The 18096-nt window shown below is 31.3% G+C and overlaps 1 protein-coding gene across 1 annotated transcript; it reads left to right on the forward strand.

The window, feature by feature from the left end:
• The first annotated feature begins 961 nt into the window (after window positions 1-961).
• Window positions 962-9349, forward strand: LOC111701428 (uncharacterized). The gene is made up of 11 exons (XM_023472711.1): window positions 962-1057; window positions 1442-1508; window positions 2516-2549; window positions 2724-2783; window positions 3112-3155; window positions 4778-4858; window positions 5299-5352; window positions 5781-5841; window positions 6282-6347; window positions 7216-7292; window positions 9217-9349. The coding sequence occupies exons 6-11, from the start codon at window positions 4850-4852 to the stop codon at window positions 9262-9264; spliced, it is 315 nt and encodes a 104-aa protein (XP_023328479.1). The 5' UTR covers window positions 962-1057; window positions 1442-1508; window positions 2516-2549; window positions 2724-2783; window positions 3112-3155; window positions 4778-4849; the 3' UTR covers window positions 9265-9349.
• Window positions 9350-18096: the final 8747 nt, after the last annotated feature.

Raw genomic sequence — 18096 nt, forward strand, 5'->3', positions numbered from 1 at the left:
CTAGGGCCTACTAATTACAGATATGGTTAGCTGACTAATTAGTTGAGATATAGCTAGGGCCTACTAATTACATTTATGGTTAGCTGACTAATTAGTTGAGATCTAGCAAGGACCTACTAATTACAGATATGGTTAGCAGACTAATTAGTTGAGATCTAGCTAGGGCCTCGTCTAATTACAGATATGGTTAGCTGACTAATTAGTTGAGATATAGCTAGGGCCTACTAATTACAGATATGGTTAGCTGACTAATTAGTTGAGATATAGCAAGAGCCTACTAATTACAGATATGGTTAGCTGACAAATTTAAAAAGATTATTCAAAATAAAAATTTGGGCTGTCAAATGGACATAAGGTAAAAGAACTCAGATTATGAGATGGAAAAAAGATAATTTGCAAATATTCACTTTTTAAAAAAATGTTTTAATACAATTATTATTCCTTGAGATTGTTTCTTTTTTTAAAAACATACTGAATTACAGTTAACAATTGAATAAAACTATTTTTTTCTGTTCATTCCTCTGAGTTCAGTCATAAAATCTCTTATGTATTTACTAATTAGCTGAGATATAGCTAGGGCCTACTAAGTACAGATATGGTTAGCTGACTAATTAGTAGATATATATCTAGGGACTACTAATTACAGATATGGTTAGCTGACTAATTTTTAAGTTTAGACGAAGTGGGTTAGGGTAAGTTTGAATCGGACATGCCACTCTACAGACGGAAGGTCACTTGATATTATGTCTACAGTCTCACCTTAAAGCTAATTATTTAAATCCATCTATTCCAAATCCATTTTTTCAATAGCCCCTCTCATCCAAAATTTTAGTTGCATGATCCAAGCCGGGACAATGTGCTTGTACTGTATATGCATTCAGTCGTACCATCCAGTCTGGCTAACCAGCATAGAATCGACCCAGGACGTTTAATTCAACAAATATATGTCTGGCAATTTTACAGCGCTCAACACGCAACCTAATAAATGTTTGCATTCTAATTAAATTTTACTGTTTAGAATCTCTCATCCAGCGAGGGCTTGTCTGCTTCTTCTACAGTAAGAACGGTTTTTAAAGACTTACTTATTTAAAGCCTTTGTACAAACATTACTGACCCATGATTCCCCCAACCAATGGACGTTAAGTTACTTAGCGTCCATTGGAACATTTAAGTAAAATAACGACGGAAAATATTCGTTCATTTTCATCTCAGAAAATATCTAAAATTTACTACTTTCGGGGAATTTAAAATTTTACATTAATTCGACCATTAGGTCCTAGGAACTCTGGTAATAAAAGGGGGGGGGGGGGGTTTAAAAATACTAGGACATTTTTATTCCTTGAACAAGGTTTACAAACTTTGGTTTTACTTTTTGGCCCGCGATGGGGTGGGTACGAAAATTTTAATAATTTTCATGAATATTTTACGACATTTTATCCAGGCGTTCAGGTCTTCAGTTCGAGGAGAAGAAGTTGGATTTGTTCAAGGGAGATCATCTTAAAACAAAGGTTAACAAACTTTTTGTAAACAAACTTTTTAAACAAACTTTTTGTAAACAAACTATTTGTAAACAAGCCATTTGTAAGCTTGACCACTTTATAAATCAGCAATTTGCAAACAATTTAAAAATAAACAATTTGTAAACAAAAAAATTGTTAACAAACAATTTGTAAGCAAACAAATAGTAAGTAAACATTTTGTAAACAAACAAATTGAAAACAGATAACTTGTAACAAACTATTTGTAAATTTGCAATTTGTAAACAAATTTTATGTAAATTTGCATGTTGTAAACACACTATTTGTAGACATACAATTTGTAAATAAACAATTTACAACACAAACAATTTGTTAACAAAAAATTTATAAACAAAAATTTGTTAAAAAAATTTGTTAACAAACAATTTATAAACAAACAATTCACAAACAAAAAATTTGTTAACAATCAATTTGCTAACAAAAAATCTGTAAACAAACAAATTGTAAGTAACATTATGTAAACAAACAACTTGTGAACAAACTATTTGTGAATTGGCAATTTGTAAACAAACTTTATGTAAATTTGCAAGTTGTAAACACACTGTTTGTAAATAAACAATTTGTAGACTTAAAATTTAAAACAACAATTTGTAAACAAACAATTTAAAATCAACAATTTATAAAGAAACAATTTATAAACAAACAATTTGTTAACAAACGATTTATAAACAAACAATTTACAAACAAAAAATTTATTAATAAACAATTTGCTGACAACAAATTTGTAAACAAACAAACTATATTTAAGTAAACGTCTTGTAAACAAACAACTTGTAAACAAACTATTCGTGAATTGACAATTTGTAAACAAACTATATGTAAATGGGCAATTTATAAACAAACAATTTGTGAAAACACAATTTATAAGCAAACAATTTGTTAACAAACAATTTCTAACAGAAAACATTTTAGAGGAACAATTATTCAAGTAAGGTCATATTGTTCAAACATTTTAAAGTATAATTTTTCTATTTTAGGAACTACCTTTAAAGAAGATCCCTGTATTAATTGGTAAACTTTTATTCAAATCATTAGTTTTCATGTCAGTCCTATTTTGATTCACTTTCAAGCTAAGAAAATGTTCCGCATAAGTCACTTGAAGTAACGCTTGAAGTCTATTTAAATTGAATATTAAAATTACAAAATTATTATGATAATAATATTCTGACTGATAATTTTATCTAGACAATGGATTTGTTCTGGCTGAATCCACCACAATACTAAGATATATTGCCTTGAAATCAGGTAAACATGAAGCAAAAAAAACCTGGAAAATATTCACAAGAAACAAATTTTTTTTTATTTTTTGTTTAAAGTAAACCGTTAATGGTAATTTTTCTGTTTGTTGGTATTTAAGCATAATAAACCTGTAAGCTCAATTCTGATCTATCTTCAAAACGTCAAATAAAATTTTAAGAATTGTCCAGAAAATGATATTGTCATTGTTAAATAAATATTAAATTAATGAAAACAAATTCTGAAACGGTCTAAAAAAAATTTTACGTTTTATTTTTTTTTCAAATTTTATCATTAAGGCGAAAATTACACAAATCTCTATTTTGATTTTTACTAGGTGATCAATCGGTGTACCCTGCTGATATCCAAGCAAGAACCAAGGTTATTTTTTCCCTCTTCCAAAGACCCTCAATACTAGGGCAGTCAATTATCAATATTTGGACAGACCATTATAAATATTTGGACAGTCCATTATCAATATTTGGACAGACCATTATAAATATTTGGACAGACCGTTATCAATATTTGGACAGACCGTTATCAATATTTGGACAGACCATTATCAATATTTGGACAGACCGTTATCAATATTTGGACAGACCGTTATCAATATTTGGACAGTCCATTATCAATATTTGGGCAGACCATTATAAATATTTGGACAGACCATTATCAATATTTGGACAGACCATTATCAATATTTGGACAGACCGTTATCAATATTTGGACAGACCATTATCAATATTTGGACAGACCATTATAAATATTTGGACAGACCATTATAAATATTTGGGCAGATCATTATCAATATTTGGATAGACCATTATCAATATTTGGACAGACCGTTATCAATATTTGGACGGACCATTATCAATATTTGGACAGACCATTATAAATATTTGGACAGACCATTATAAATATTTTGGCAGATCATTATCAATATTTGGATAGACCATTATCAATATTTGGACAGACCATTATCAATATTTGGACAGACCATTACAAATGTTTGGATAGACCATTATCAATATTTGGATAGACCATTATCAATATTTGGGCAGACCATTATAAATATTTGGATAGACCATTATCAATATTTGGATAGACCGTTATCAATATTTGGATAGACCATTATCAATATTTGGGCATAGACCATTATCAATATTTGGACAGACCATTATCAATATTTGGATAGACCATTATCAATATTTGGATAGACCATTATCAATATTTGGACAGACCATTATCAATATTTGGACGGACCATTATCAATATTTGGATAGACCGTTATCAATATTTGGATAGACCATTATCAATATTTGGGCAGACCATTATCAATATTTGGACAGACCGTTATCAATATTTGGATAGACCATTATAAATATTTGGACAGACCATTATCAATATTTGGACAGACCATTATAAATATTTGGACAGACCATTATAAATATTTGGATAGACCGTTATCAATATTTGGACAGACCATTATCAATATTTGGGCAGACCATTATAAATATTTGGATAGACCATTATCAATATTTGGATAGACCATTATCAATATTTGGACAGACCGTTATCAATATTTGGATAGACCATTATCAATATTTGGACAGTCCATTATCAATAATTGGACAGACCATTATCAATGTATGGGACAATCCATTATCATGTATCAATATTGGGGGATTCTATAATCAATATTGGGGCGGTCTATTGTCAATAATGTTACTCCTATTGGGGCAGTCCATTATCAATCAAAGGGCAGTGTTTATGATCAATGTTGGGGCAGTTGCTCTTTGGTCAAAATCGGGATCATTTGAAAACCTTTATCAAGGTATCTATGTAATTCTTAAAACCTGTATCTGAGTAACTATCATAAAAACATGGTCGTGTTTCTATTTAGAAAAAAAAATAATTCACATTTTTGTTTGACATTTGTACATAATGTACACAATGTTGTATCAGTATATTGTACTGTACAGTGTACTGCATAAACATTATAGATTGATGAATGCCTGGATTTCTGGCAATCCTCACTCAATGCTAATGTACTACGCCTTGTTCAGAATAAACTCATGTGGAAGGTAAACAACAAGTAACAATATTAATACTAAGAATAAATATCAATAACAATAACAATAACAAAAACAATAACATGATACAGTAATTGTCAAAAAAGGTAGTGAAAGTCGTCTTCGACCCAATCTATATAATACAACAAGACATTCGTATTATATGTTTCCTATGGCCGGCTAAACGTCTGAACCAAATGGACTAACATTTTTTGAGGACACTCATGATTAGCCTGGGGATAGACTAAAAATCGATTTTTTTTTTCAATTTTTTTTTCTTAAATGTTTTCAATTTTTGTTTTTCTCGTGCAACACCTGGCCATTTAGCTTATAATTGAAAATAAAATTAACAGTAATAGCTCGGAAAACATCCCCTTACCTTGTTTAGAGAAAAGGTAGTTTTAAACTTCACAATCTAAATTTTGAGAAAAGAAATTTATCTATATTTGTAGTTGATGTTGAGAAGAAAGGAACCGGATCATAAACTTATTCAAGAAATAAATAAGGTAAAATAAAGAGTTGGTGTTTCGAACATTTTTGCTTTTGAATAGTTTTTACAAATTCATGAAGGAAATAAATAACTTTTTTCATTGTTTCTTTTGTTATATGTGAACATTTTAATTATTTCCAACTACTTTACTGGAAAGTTTCGGGAATTTTGATTGACCAATGGTTTCCAAGAACTCTGGATGTTATGTAGGCAAAACTTCTCGAAATAGTAGTTTTACACAATTTTATAAACTTTTGAGAAAAAATGCGCAAAATATTTCACGAAAACACCACAGAGTGGGAAGTAATTTTATTTGTATGTCCAAATTGAGAACAGTTATGGAATTTAACATTCCGCTGTTGGCGAAATCATTAATCGTTAATAATGGTCAAATGGCAGTATCAAATGTTTAACATTTTGAAACATTTAAATTATTATATTTAGCTTCACACGATGAACAAGAAGGCATTCAATTCATACTTTCTGTCAGGAAAACCATTCGTAGGTAAAAAAAAGCTAATTATTGTACCTACCTATCATTAATAAAAATTTGAAAACCTCATTTTTATTTTGGATCTGAGTCTGGGTTTTCAATCTTATTATAAAAACTTAAAAGCTACTTTATATTAATTATGTCACACTCTAAATATACTCCTAACACCGAGTCATCATTATTAGTGTATTTTCAAGTCAGAACTTTTCTTGATCAAGCATTGATCTCCATCTTTGCAAACCTACAGATTAATTTATTCTTGGTGTCTCACTAATACCCTGCAGGGATAACTTTTATTTTAGGATAAAGCATTGAACCTCGAATTAATAATTGCCCACGTGGATATTGAGATCAAGCGTTCAAAATTAAGGATTCCTTATACATTAATTGTTGGCTTTCATAGTACTATGTTAGTTTATTGGATTTTTGATAATATATTTGTTGTACTTTAGGTGGAGATAATGTTTCAATAGCTGACCTATTAGTGGCTGTAACCTTGGAACAATCTACGATAGCAGGTAACAGCTGACCTCTCAATATTTTTAACGGCTGACCTCTCAATATTTATAACAGCTGACCTCTCAATATTTACAACAGCTGACATCTCAATGTTTATAACAGCTGAACTCTCAATATTTATAACAGCTGACCTCTCAATATTTAAAACTGCTGACCTCTCAATATTTATAACAGCTGAACTCTCAATATTTACAACAGCTGACCTCTCAATATTTAAAACTGCTGACCTCTCAATATTTATAACATCTCAATATTTATAACAGCTGACCTCTCAATATTTACAACAGCTGACCTCTCAATATTTATAATAGCTGACCTCTCTATATTTATAATAGCTGACTTCTCAATATTTGCAAAAGCTGACCTCTCAATATTTACAACAGCTGACCTCTCAATATTTATAACAGCTGACCTCTCAATATTTACAACAGCTGACCTCTCAGTATTCACAACAGCTCTGACCTCATAATATATGGTTGAAATCTTTAATTGTCAATACCCAATTTACAACAGTACAATGTAGAGTGTGCACCTTTTTCTTAGCCAACAATATGAAGATATTATTTTTTTAATAAAAAATTGATAATTTCTATTTGTAATTTATAAACTTATGTCTTTTATAATATAAAACGACGATATCTTGTTCATTGTTGTTCAGATAGAGGTTTAAAGGTACTGTTGTGAAACAGGCCATGTAACACTTTAATTTGAGTTTATTTTGTGATAACATCTGTACTCTGTGTCCCTTTAATTTGAGGTTTACTTTGTGATAACATCTGTACTCTGTGTCCCTTTAATTTGAGGTTTACTTTGTGATAACATCTGTACTCTGTGTCCCTTTAATTGATTCTGATTTCAAATATCTAGGAGTTGATAACAGTGCAGAACAAGGGTTTATATCCCGCGTTAAACAGGAGTTTAAAGAATATGATTCTGTTCATGAGGTAGTATATGGATTATCTTTATTTATAAAGTATTGACAGATAACAGTAAACACACCAGATAAACTTGAATAATAGGCCCGTCGGAATTCTGGTGGGGGATATTTATTCTCCCCGGACAAATCTTTCCCGGTTGGCCGCAAACACACACAACAGAGTAACCCCCATCTCAAGAAATCGATAACAAAAGCTTTATTTCCTAAAAAATAACATAAATTATAGGTCATGGTTACTTGTGCAATGTTATAATAAATAGTAGTAATAGAGAAAATCTTACGATTTATTTGCGGATGATAAAGGGGTAACTTATTGTTGATCAGTATTGAAATACGTTTTTAAAACTTCTGAAATAAATTACAGTTGAATATTTAACGAAATTCACTAATTCTTCATATGAAAATATTCTTCCTTCCATGATATGTTTAATTCTTTAGCTGAACCAAATTGAACAAAATCATATAAACTTTGAACGGGTTCTCTTTAAAACTCTAGAATGTTTTCCCTCTGCTTTATTTCCAAAAATATGGAATTCGATTGAATTAGAGCTGAAAGAAACTAAATCTGCAAAATCGTTTAAAAAAAAGTCGCCAAGATCTCTTTAGATAGTTATGCAAATTATATCTGTAAAAAAAAAACTGTATCATGTGGATAAACTTAGTCTTTACTATCTTCATCACCCTGTAGTTCATAAACATGATTTTAATAACTTATGTTAGTACCTCTGTTCCAACCCTTACGCTGAGTATCCTCCCTTTCCCTTATACTCCCTCACCTCCTCCTTACCATTTTCCTGATTTATCATCATTCTTATGTTTAAAATGTACAATGTACATTGTTTTTATCTGCAATTCTCATTCGTTTATAGTGGGCCAACCAATTAAAACAACCTACTCTGGTAAGGCGGGTCCAAAGTAAATTGTGATTTTTTTATTTGTATTATCTCGTGCTTTGTAGTTGAATAAAATATATGAAATATATGAAGTTCGGTTTGTTTGGTTGTTTGTCCTATTATAACTCAAGCCCATGGACTGAGTTGACTCATTTTTTTTATTGGGGATGAACCATATGAATGTTCTTAGCTGGGTTTAAAGATTCCTAAATTGAGTCGGTTTTCTTTTTCAAGAAAGTATTTCCGGTTAAGGCTGGGTTTTCAAGCCAACGAAAATCACAAAATAACCCTGGTTCTGACAAAATGTGGTCTGCCTTTTTTTGTGTTCAAAATCACAAGGGATATGATGATTTCATGCAAAGAAAATTTTATTTAAATGAAATCCAACCAAAATTATTTACATCTCTATTCTCTGGTATAAGATGCATTGGATAACATGAAAATACATAAACGATCTCTTCCAAATCATAAACTTGATGCTAGTGCATGTTTCCAAGTAGTTTTCAAGGGGTTCAGTGGCTTCAAAATTAAAATATAGTTTTTGTGGCCACCCTACCCTACTTAGTACTTAATTACCTCTTTCACTATCTTTTTATAATTAAATTACATATAATGCATATCCTATAGGGAGTAGAAGTATAAGTAATTAACAAAATGGATTAATAGAAAAGCACTCAAATCATTTCCTAGTCTTGGCAAAGATATATCAATTTTTAAAACAAAATGTTTGATTTTTTAACAATTTGATTATTTGACTTATTAGTTGATTTTGATTTTGATTTAAGTGAAATAAGTGAATTTTATGATCATGTAAAATGATTTTTAATTGGTTTAGGTTTTCTGCTTGAATTTGGATTTATGAATTTATGAATTTTGCAAACATCAAGCAAAATTACAGGCTCTTGAGACCTTTGTTTAATCAAATTTTCCAAATGAATTTATTATTCTCCTCTTGTGAGCAATTTTATTTAATTACTGTATAAATTCTCGATTGATTTCTGAAATAATTCGATTCATTGATTTTTGAATGAATTTCAGGACCTTGGTAAATTAATTGGCAGGCTTGAACAGATGAAAATGTTGTAGTGCAGAATGTGTTTATATGTAAAAATGGGTGTTAAAATTTAAAATATTTTTCAAATTTTAATTGTGAATAAAGACTGGTTTATTATTCATTTTATTGTGAGAAGAGTTACTAATTACTTTCTATATATTATAAAAAAATTTTGTGGACAGTCATGGGTAGGGTTGTTAATCGTATTTGAAAACGATTGTTAAATAATCGTTTTTTTGTTTTGTATTTCAATCGTTTTAAAAAAAAGATTGTTTCATTTTCGGAAAAAAACGATTGTTTTTACAAAGGACCCACTCGTTTTGAACTTAAGAAAATGAATAACGATCATTTTTGAAAACGACTTGCGTCTGTTTTTTGCGATTGTTTTTTAAAAAGCGATAGTTTTTGAAAGAAAAAAAATTTATTGACAATAATGTTAAGGATCGTTAACAAATTGTTGTCCTTAACGAAGGGTTGTCGTTAACGAAACGGTAAAATTGATAAAATGGTTGTATAAAAAAAATGTTAAAACAAGCTTGTAGCAATATTGCGATCTGGCGGTTAAATTTTGGTTTCTACTTACATAGTTTTTCAGGTTTATTTATATATTGAAAAAAAAGAAAAACACGCTAATAGTTGAAAAAAGGAAAAGTATGGAAAAAAGGAAGTTTTAGCGAATTCCGTACACTCGTTTCTGTAGTCTCATCCTTTATGGGTAACCCTGTAACATATTTTTGTTCCTGTTATTGTTACTTGCATCAGTTGGAAGAAAGATGCAGTGCTGTAAACAACTCCTGTCTTAAGGGTCTCCCAACTCCTTCATGAACCAGCCACAGATCCCAGCCCTTTCAGCAGTGCTAGTTTCAAACCTCCTAAACCAACTACTCCTCTACACGAGGATACTCTCACATTCGAGATGAACCCAACTACTCCTCTACACGAAGATACTCTCACTTTCGAGATGAACCCAACTACTCCTCTACGTGAGGATACTCTCACTTTCGAGATGAACCCAACTACTCCTCTACATGAGGATACTCTCACTTTCGAGATGAACCCAACTACTCCTACATGAGGATACTCTCACTTTCGAGATGAACCCAACTACTCCTCTACATGAGGATACTCTGATGAACCCAACTACTCCTCTACATGAGGATACTCTCACTTTCGAGATGAACCCAACTACTCCTACATGAGGATACTCTCACTTTCGAGATGAACCCAACTACTCCTCTACATGAGGATACTCTCACTTTCGAGATGAACCCAACTACTCCTCTCCACGATGATACTCTCACTTTCGAGATGAACCCACACCAAAGCCTAGATAGAGGTGATGCTGCTGACAAGATGATGAGATCCTGCGTGCAGTTCTTCATGAAGTTCAGCTGTTCCCCACTCTGAACTCTAAATCTGCTGAGAAGAATCCTACCATTATGTTTCCAGTTCCAATTGATGTACTCGGTCTATTTATGAAAAAAAGAAAAGAGTCAGAAAATTAGTTGATACTTTTTATTAAAATACTTAATTATCAATTCATGATTCATAGTTATGTAATCATAAAACTACATATTACAACATTTAGTACTTGTACATGTTATTAAGTCAGTTATGTAATAAAAAATAAGACGTATGAAAAAAAATTGTTGCTTGCATAGATATTGGTAAAAAATAAACAGATAATACCACTTACAAGAGATTATTGATATTTTAAAAAAATTTAACAGATTTAAACTTTTGTAAAAAAGATTTTTCCTCCTCTAAATATTACTTCCTCTGTAGTCTGAAGTTCCTTGATTTTCCTCCTATAGTTCTTGTGTAATAAATATCGGGTAACACTAGATCTGTAAACCCTAACTATGTTGTACATTATTATTAATATCTATGTTGTAAATAGCTTCGTAAAAACCATCTTGTGAGTTATCTTAACTGCGCTGTAAATAACTCAATAATATGATTAGTTTAATTGCATTTTATTTAGATCAACGTAAAACTAGTTTAATTACGTTGTACAGTGAAACCCTTTATAACGAATACATCGGAAGAATTTATCAAATGTCATCTTGACAATTGTTCAATGAGTTTTATACTAAATTACGTAAATTTGAGTAATTGCGAAAATAAATAAATGGCCATGAATATACGGGAACAGTTTCAAAGAGTTCCATATAATCATTTAATTAAAAAAACTAAATATCTGCAACATTCCATTTTCAGAAAGTGAAGAATACGACATTTGATGAATTCTCTCGATGTATTCGTTTTTAAGGGTTTCACTGTATATAAATCGTAAAACTTGTAAGTACGATGATTAAAGCTAACTTGTAACATAGTTACAAGTTACCTAAATATGGTTAGTTGGTACAGACTCCGCTTTGGCTACGGTGAGAGAGTAATCCTTCCTCATTTGAACGTACGAGTTGAGGAGATTATGCCCATTGGTTTGGCATTGATAGTTTAAAGTAAGTGTCCATGTTGACATCAATAGCTCACAAGATTGTGCTCATTGGTTTGGCACTGATAGTTTACAAGCTAGTGTTCGTATGACATTAATAGCTCACAAGATCGTGCCGATTGGTTTGGCACTAATAGTTTACAAGCTTGTGCCTGTGTTGACATTGATAGCTGACAAGATTGTGCCCATTGATTTAACATTGATAGTTTGGCACTAATAGTTTACAAGCTTGTGTCCGTGTTGACATTGATAGCTGACAAGATTGTGCCCATTGATTTAACATTGATAGTTTACAAGCTTGTGTCCGTGTTGACATTGATAGCTGACAAGATTGTGCCCATTGATTTAACATTGATAGTTTACAAGCTTGTGACTATGTTGACATTGATAGCTGACAAGATTGTTCCCATTGATTTAACATTGATAGTTTACAAGCTTGTGTCCATGTTGATATTGATAGCTGACAAGATTGTGTCCATTGGTTTGGCATTGATAGTTCATGAGCTCGTGTCTGGGTTCTGACCTTGATAGCGAAGTGAAACTGAGTTGTACCTGGATAGATACGGGTTTGAGAAACCCTTATGAAGTAGGGCATTTACTACATTTGTTCAATACAGGTTTTATTTTTTATTTTATAAAGTTCTTTTCCTAATATATAGAGTAATTTATGTAAAACGAGCATTTGTATTCAAGACGCCTGGTGGATGTTATGCCTTTATTAAAAGTGCTGGGCTGTTGTGCATTACTTTTCCCCCCTCCGATATTCCTTCCCCCCCCCCCCCCCTCCCCCTCTGATATTTTCTACAATTTCCATTGCTACGTATTATAACGTAAAGTTAAAACAAAGAAAATTATAGAATTAATTTAGCTAAAAACGATTTTTTATTTTAACAAGTATGACGGCGCCCCATTTCTAGATACGAAATATGCTTTCAAGCCAAAAATATTCCTTCGTAGGTCGTAAAACTAATTGATACCACAACAAACTTAGGTCCAATCGGTTCAGTAATTATGACGATTATTGATTTAAATAAGCAGTATATTCATTCGCTGGCGGGGAAAACTGAGGCACGACGGTTGCTCAAGGGTTGTTATAAACAAGCAAACAGTAAAAAAGGTTTTACATTATTTTAATTGCATTCTTTTTATTAAATAATAAAGCTTAACCGAATGCAATGGTTTCCTTGTCTTGTTGCAAAACTGTTTTTATTTTACAATTGTTTTAATTGAGAATTGGAAAATGAGATTGAAATAGTTTAATCAAGCAAGATAAGTTTAACTAAATCATTTGAGTTTGTGTTTATAAATTGCGTTTTTATATTCTTTGAAACGATCTAAACCGTTCGCTCATCGTTTTTTTTCTGAACGACACACGGTAAAAGTCTGGTTGATTTCAAGTGCCGGGCTGACTGCTAAGGGAGCAGGGCAAGCTGGACATTGTACAGTACTGCACATACAGACTACTCAAGACAAAACGGGACAGTACACCAATTTAATTAGGTTCTTATAGGGAAAATAAAGTGAATACCATCGTTTACGAAAAATTTCGTCTGTTCAGAAAACAATGCACATTTCTAGTCAGGTGACAAAATGGCCGCAGATTACAAATTTACAGATTCAAATTTATAAATAAATTTCGTTCTTTATTTATCTAATTTAAAATGCAAGTTTTGAAGTTTAAATGAATGGATCTAAATTAAAAACAAATTATAAATTAATTTGACTAATTGATTAATCTAACTTCTGATACTTTTTCTCTATATATTCTAATTAACAGAATTAATTATTTGCATGCTGATATCTAAATAAAATTTTCTTTTTACATTTAAACTTCAAATTTTTTAAAAGATCAATTTAAAAAATGATATTATAGAAGATTATATTTTTTAGGAACTTTCGTTGTAGCTTAAAGTGATTTATCATTTAAATAGTGGAAAAAATATTAAAGAAAATGTATACCAGCCAATTGGCATACATACACCTTGTTTTATCTTTATATATATATAATAATAGCTGAAGATGGAGACAAATATTTAAAATTTTGATTTTCATAAACCTTCCCTGGGGTCCCTAGATGTCCCACAAAAAATTTGGGCCCGATCGGTTCAGCCGTTTTGACGTTTATTGGATACAAACAGACAGACAGACAGACAAACAAACAAACAAACAGACAAGCCAAATTTATAGATATATTATATATATATTATCCATAGTGTTTCGTCTTTCCGCTTTGAGGCTTTATAAACCTTTCCCTCAGGTTATGTCAGTTATCACGAAGTTGTGACAAAATTTTGACGTTTTGAAAAAAGACATACCAAAAGAAAAATATATCATGTATATAAAAAGTTATCTCTTCTTGTATGTCCGATCATAACTCATGAACCTCTTGACCAATTTGGAAATTCTAGGTGCAGGGTAGAATAACCTTTATAGAGAAAAATCCAGGAAAAGCATTATATTTCGTGATGGAAAACTATTTTCGATAATAATTTTCAATAATAAGTTTCAGACCCGCCGGGTCAGGGCAGGGACTGGGCACATTCTTAAATCTAGAGAGAGAGAGAAAAAAATCACCTGCATATAGTAGTATGAATTTTCAATTTTATTCACAGCATCAACCCTTCTTATACATGCCAAAAGAACTAAATCTTTGCCACAAATTCAAATCTTTGAAACCTGATTGTGAAAACCTTTGATATTTAAAACTCAGATTTTTAGACCTAAAAGATTTCATAGTTTAAAATATCATAGACATCAGGTTGCAAAGATTACAAACTTAGAGCTTGTGGCAAAAAAACAGTTATTTTATTAAACCATGCATCTATTTATAATACCGACGATTTAAAAAAATTTTTGGTCATAAAGTGTGGTTAATTTAAATATTTTTTAAAAAAAATTCTTTCCCCTGATTATTTGTCTCGACAGAAGATATATAACTAATACAACTGGTAAAATGCCCAGCCCTACTTTAGGGTATAATAATGATGATAATAAAGTAGTAATAAACTTGTTATAAATAGAATAAATTGTAATTCGCCTTCAACATTTTAAAGGGAGTGACCGGCTATGTAAGGTAGTTGAACTGACTATGTGCAGTGTTGTGGAAAACGGCTTTGGGATTCATTTAAGACATAATACACTTTTTAAAGATCTGTAAATCTGTAAACCTGTTTGAGCGCAAATTCGACGTTCAAAACTCTCACTTTGGGGGTGGATAACCACGACATAAAATGTAAAAATAATTCTACAGTCAGTAAACTAATTAGTTGTTTAGGAACAGGTTGAGAAAATAAAAATTAATCTTATCATCGAAAATAAGTAATATTGTTCAATTATTTGTTTTATTTCCTCATTTTTCTGGTTTCTCACTATTCAAAGATTTTCCGCAGATTTGCTAGAATTATTATTGAAAAGACGACATTTGAAGAATTTGAAGAAATCTGCGAATTTATTCAAAGAAAATAAGAAATTCAATATAATGAAGAAACGAAACACTTGATTCTAACATTGATTTTTTGACAAATTTCTTTTGAGAAATATGTTCCTAACCATCTAATTAGATTACTGTATAATTTTTACTTTATTTTTCGTTGTCGTTATTTAATAATTAAAAAAAAACCGATTCTGAAAACGTATCCACTCCCATACTCAGTTCAACTACCTTACATAGCCGGTCACTCCCTTTAAATAAAAATAAAACAGTGCCTCACAAGTGTGTCCATTGGCTACTCAGATTAAATAATCGGGATTAAGGATATCTCATTCTAAAGTTTTAAGCTCTGTGCTATTTTTACGTTTATTTATCCATCACTATGTTTTCTTAGTTTCACGAGGAAACTTTATCAGATTTCCCAGAAATACAAAGTTTGAGGAGAGCGTGGGTTTATGCTGTCTAATTCCAGTAATTGTCGCAGCTAAATACAAACTTACTGTTTTTTTGTTTATCAGGGGGGGGGAGGTCGTGGGGGTAAACTTTTAGGAAAGAGAATTAATATTCTTTACAAGTGAGGTTTTTGTAAGTATAATGCTGTTAGAATTTTCATTAAGATGTATTGAACTTTTGTATATTATAACTACAATATTTTAGCATAGTTCATCATCACATTTTTGTAGAATAAATCATCTTTATTCTCATGAATATTTTCCTACAGTAAAAATCGGAATTTAAACATAAAGCATCATATATTGATACTTTGCTTGGGTGTCTGTATGTTTGTATCCAATAAACGTCCAAACGGCTGGACTGATTGGGCCCAAATTTTGTGTGGGACCTCACATGACCCCAGGAATGATTTATAGATGATTAAATTTTCCAAAAATTTGCCTCCACAAAATTCGATTTTCATTAAATTTTTAAATCCACACATTTTTTTGTGTAAAATCCACGAACTTTTTTTTTACAACGCGTTGTAGGCCATAAATCCTATCTTGAAACCTTTCTCCAATAGATGTTGTCTAAAAAGCAAAACTACCCTCCCAGAGCCGAAACCAAATCCAACCTTCCCCGTCAATAGACGCCAAATCCGTGGAAAGTGAAAACACGTTTAAATATAGAAATGCTTAAAATTCGTGATCATTGCTGTTGTTTCGCTACTTAGCGATTTCCCTAAAGACCTAATATATGTACCGTGTGGTATTTCTCAGGATTGGATCGTAAGACTCCCTTCTCTCAACGCTCGTCATAATAAAAAGGAAGATAGTAAGGTTCCGAACGTTTATTTCTCTGAGCCTTCAATCTAAACAAGTTTAATAAACCCACAGAAAAAGCTTTGAGTGAAAATCATACAAATATAACAAATAATCCACTCAGGCATTAAAAAACTGTGGCTAGGAACCAATAAACGAATACATAATCATCAATCATACTAGAATCAACCAATAAACATAGATATATATAAAATAATTACCACGGTGATCCCAGAATTCTGAACACGGAAAATACTTGCAAAACGAATAAACATATACTGAATATAAATATAACTACTACTCCGCTAGAAATCTTGCGTCTGCGCAGTCGGACTGTAAACAGTTCCTAAACTAGTTCTTTCACAATACATTCCGTACAGATCTTCAGGGAGAACTCAGAAATACCCAGGGGTGACAAGCAGACTTTCTACACGCAGCATGGCTCGCGTAACAGCTGTAAACAATAATTTTTGTAACCATCTGAGTATTTATTTTTCAGAAGTCACAAAACGTTTTATTCTCCTGATCCTGTCAACCCCTCATTTTCCTCTACCTAACTAAAACTAGTAAGTTTTGTTCATTCAAATATAATAATATTTTGTATTATGTTTTATTTGCTTACTAAACTGTATTTGTTCCTAGGTTTGAAATACAGATTTTTTTTCGTATTTGCGACTATATGTCAGTGTAGTGAAGAGCTTTTGAGCAAACATCGACCCTTTACTGGGATTATCAACCTTAGATCAACCTAGAGGCGCCTTTGTTCTTCTACAAATGTACACAAAGATTAAATATTCAAAATTGAAATAGAATATGGGCGCGAAGCGCCCTTAAAGTATAAGTTAATACATATTACATTACTAAACGTTTATATATTTAAAAAGATGGTTCTAACGTACGTAAGTTATCATTTTTTATCAATAAGGAGAAAACAGATTTGGGTAGGGCAGTTCATAAAAGAAGAGAACCTCAGAGACACCTATTGAAGAAAAACTGAACTTGAAAATTCTGTGATGAAGTCCTGAGAATTTCTTAGGAATTTCCGGAGAAATATTCCTGAGAAATTCTCAGGAATTTCTCGAAACCTAGTTTTTTATTCCGTTCCCCAAATAAATCGTAAAATTGGTAACTAAGAACTGAGAATTTCTCAGGAATTTCCGGAGATATATTCTATAGAAATTCTCAGAAATTTCTCCAGGAAAAAATCCCGAGAAATTCTGAGAATTTCTCGAGTCTATGTCTTTTATTCAATTCCCCAAAAAATCCGTAAATTTGGTGACCAAGTTTTAAGAATTTCTCAGGAACTTGAAACTAATTCTTTTATTTAGTTCCTTTAAAAATTCGTAAACTTGGTGACCAAGTCCTAAGAATTTCTTAAGAATTTCTAGAGAAGAATTCCAGAGAAATTCTCAAGAATTTCTTGGGGTCCAATTGCGGAGAAATTCCCAGGAATTTCTCAAAACTATTTTTCTTTTTAATTCCTCTGAAAAATCTTTAAACCTAGTGAACAAGTCCTAAGAATTCCTTAGGAATTTCGGGAGAAATATTCCAGAGAAATTCTCAGGAATTTCTTGAGGTAAAATTTTGGAGAAATTCCCAGGAATTTCTGGAAAATTCTTCTCTTCTTTAATTCTCCTAAAAATCCGTAAACTTGGTGACCAAGTCCTAAGAATTTCCGGAGAAATTCTTAGGAATTTCTTTGGGGTAAAATTTCAGAGAA

The sequence above is a fragment of the Eurytemora carolleeae genome, unplaced genomic scaffold, assembly GCF_000591075.1.
Source record: "Eurytemora carolleeae unplaced genomic scaffold, Eaff_2.0 scaffold457, whole genome shotgun sequence".
Lineage (NCBI taxonomy): Eukaryota > Metazoa > Arthropoda > Copepoda > Calanoida > Temoridae > Eurytemora > Eurytemora carolleeae.

What these genes read in the sequence shown, in the direction of transcription:
- LOC111701428 (XM_023472711.1), top strand. An exon ending in TTATTCAAGAAATAAATAAG is followed by an intron (nt 5,353 to 5,780) that starts GTAAAATAAAGA and finishes TATTATATTTAG; the next exon opens with CTTCACACGATGAACAAGAA. An exon ending in GTCAGGAAAACCATTCGTAG is followed by an intron (nt 5,842 to 6,281) that starts GTAAAAAAAAGC and finishes GTTGTACTTTAG; the next exon opens with GTGGAGATAATGTTTCAATA.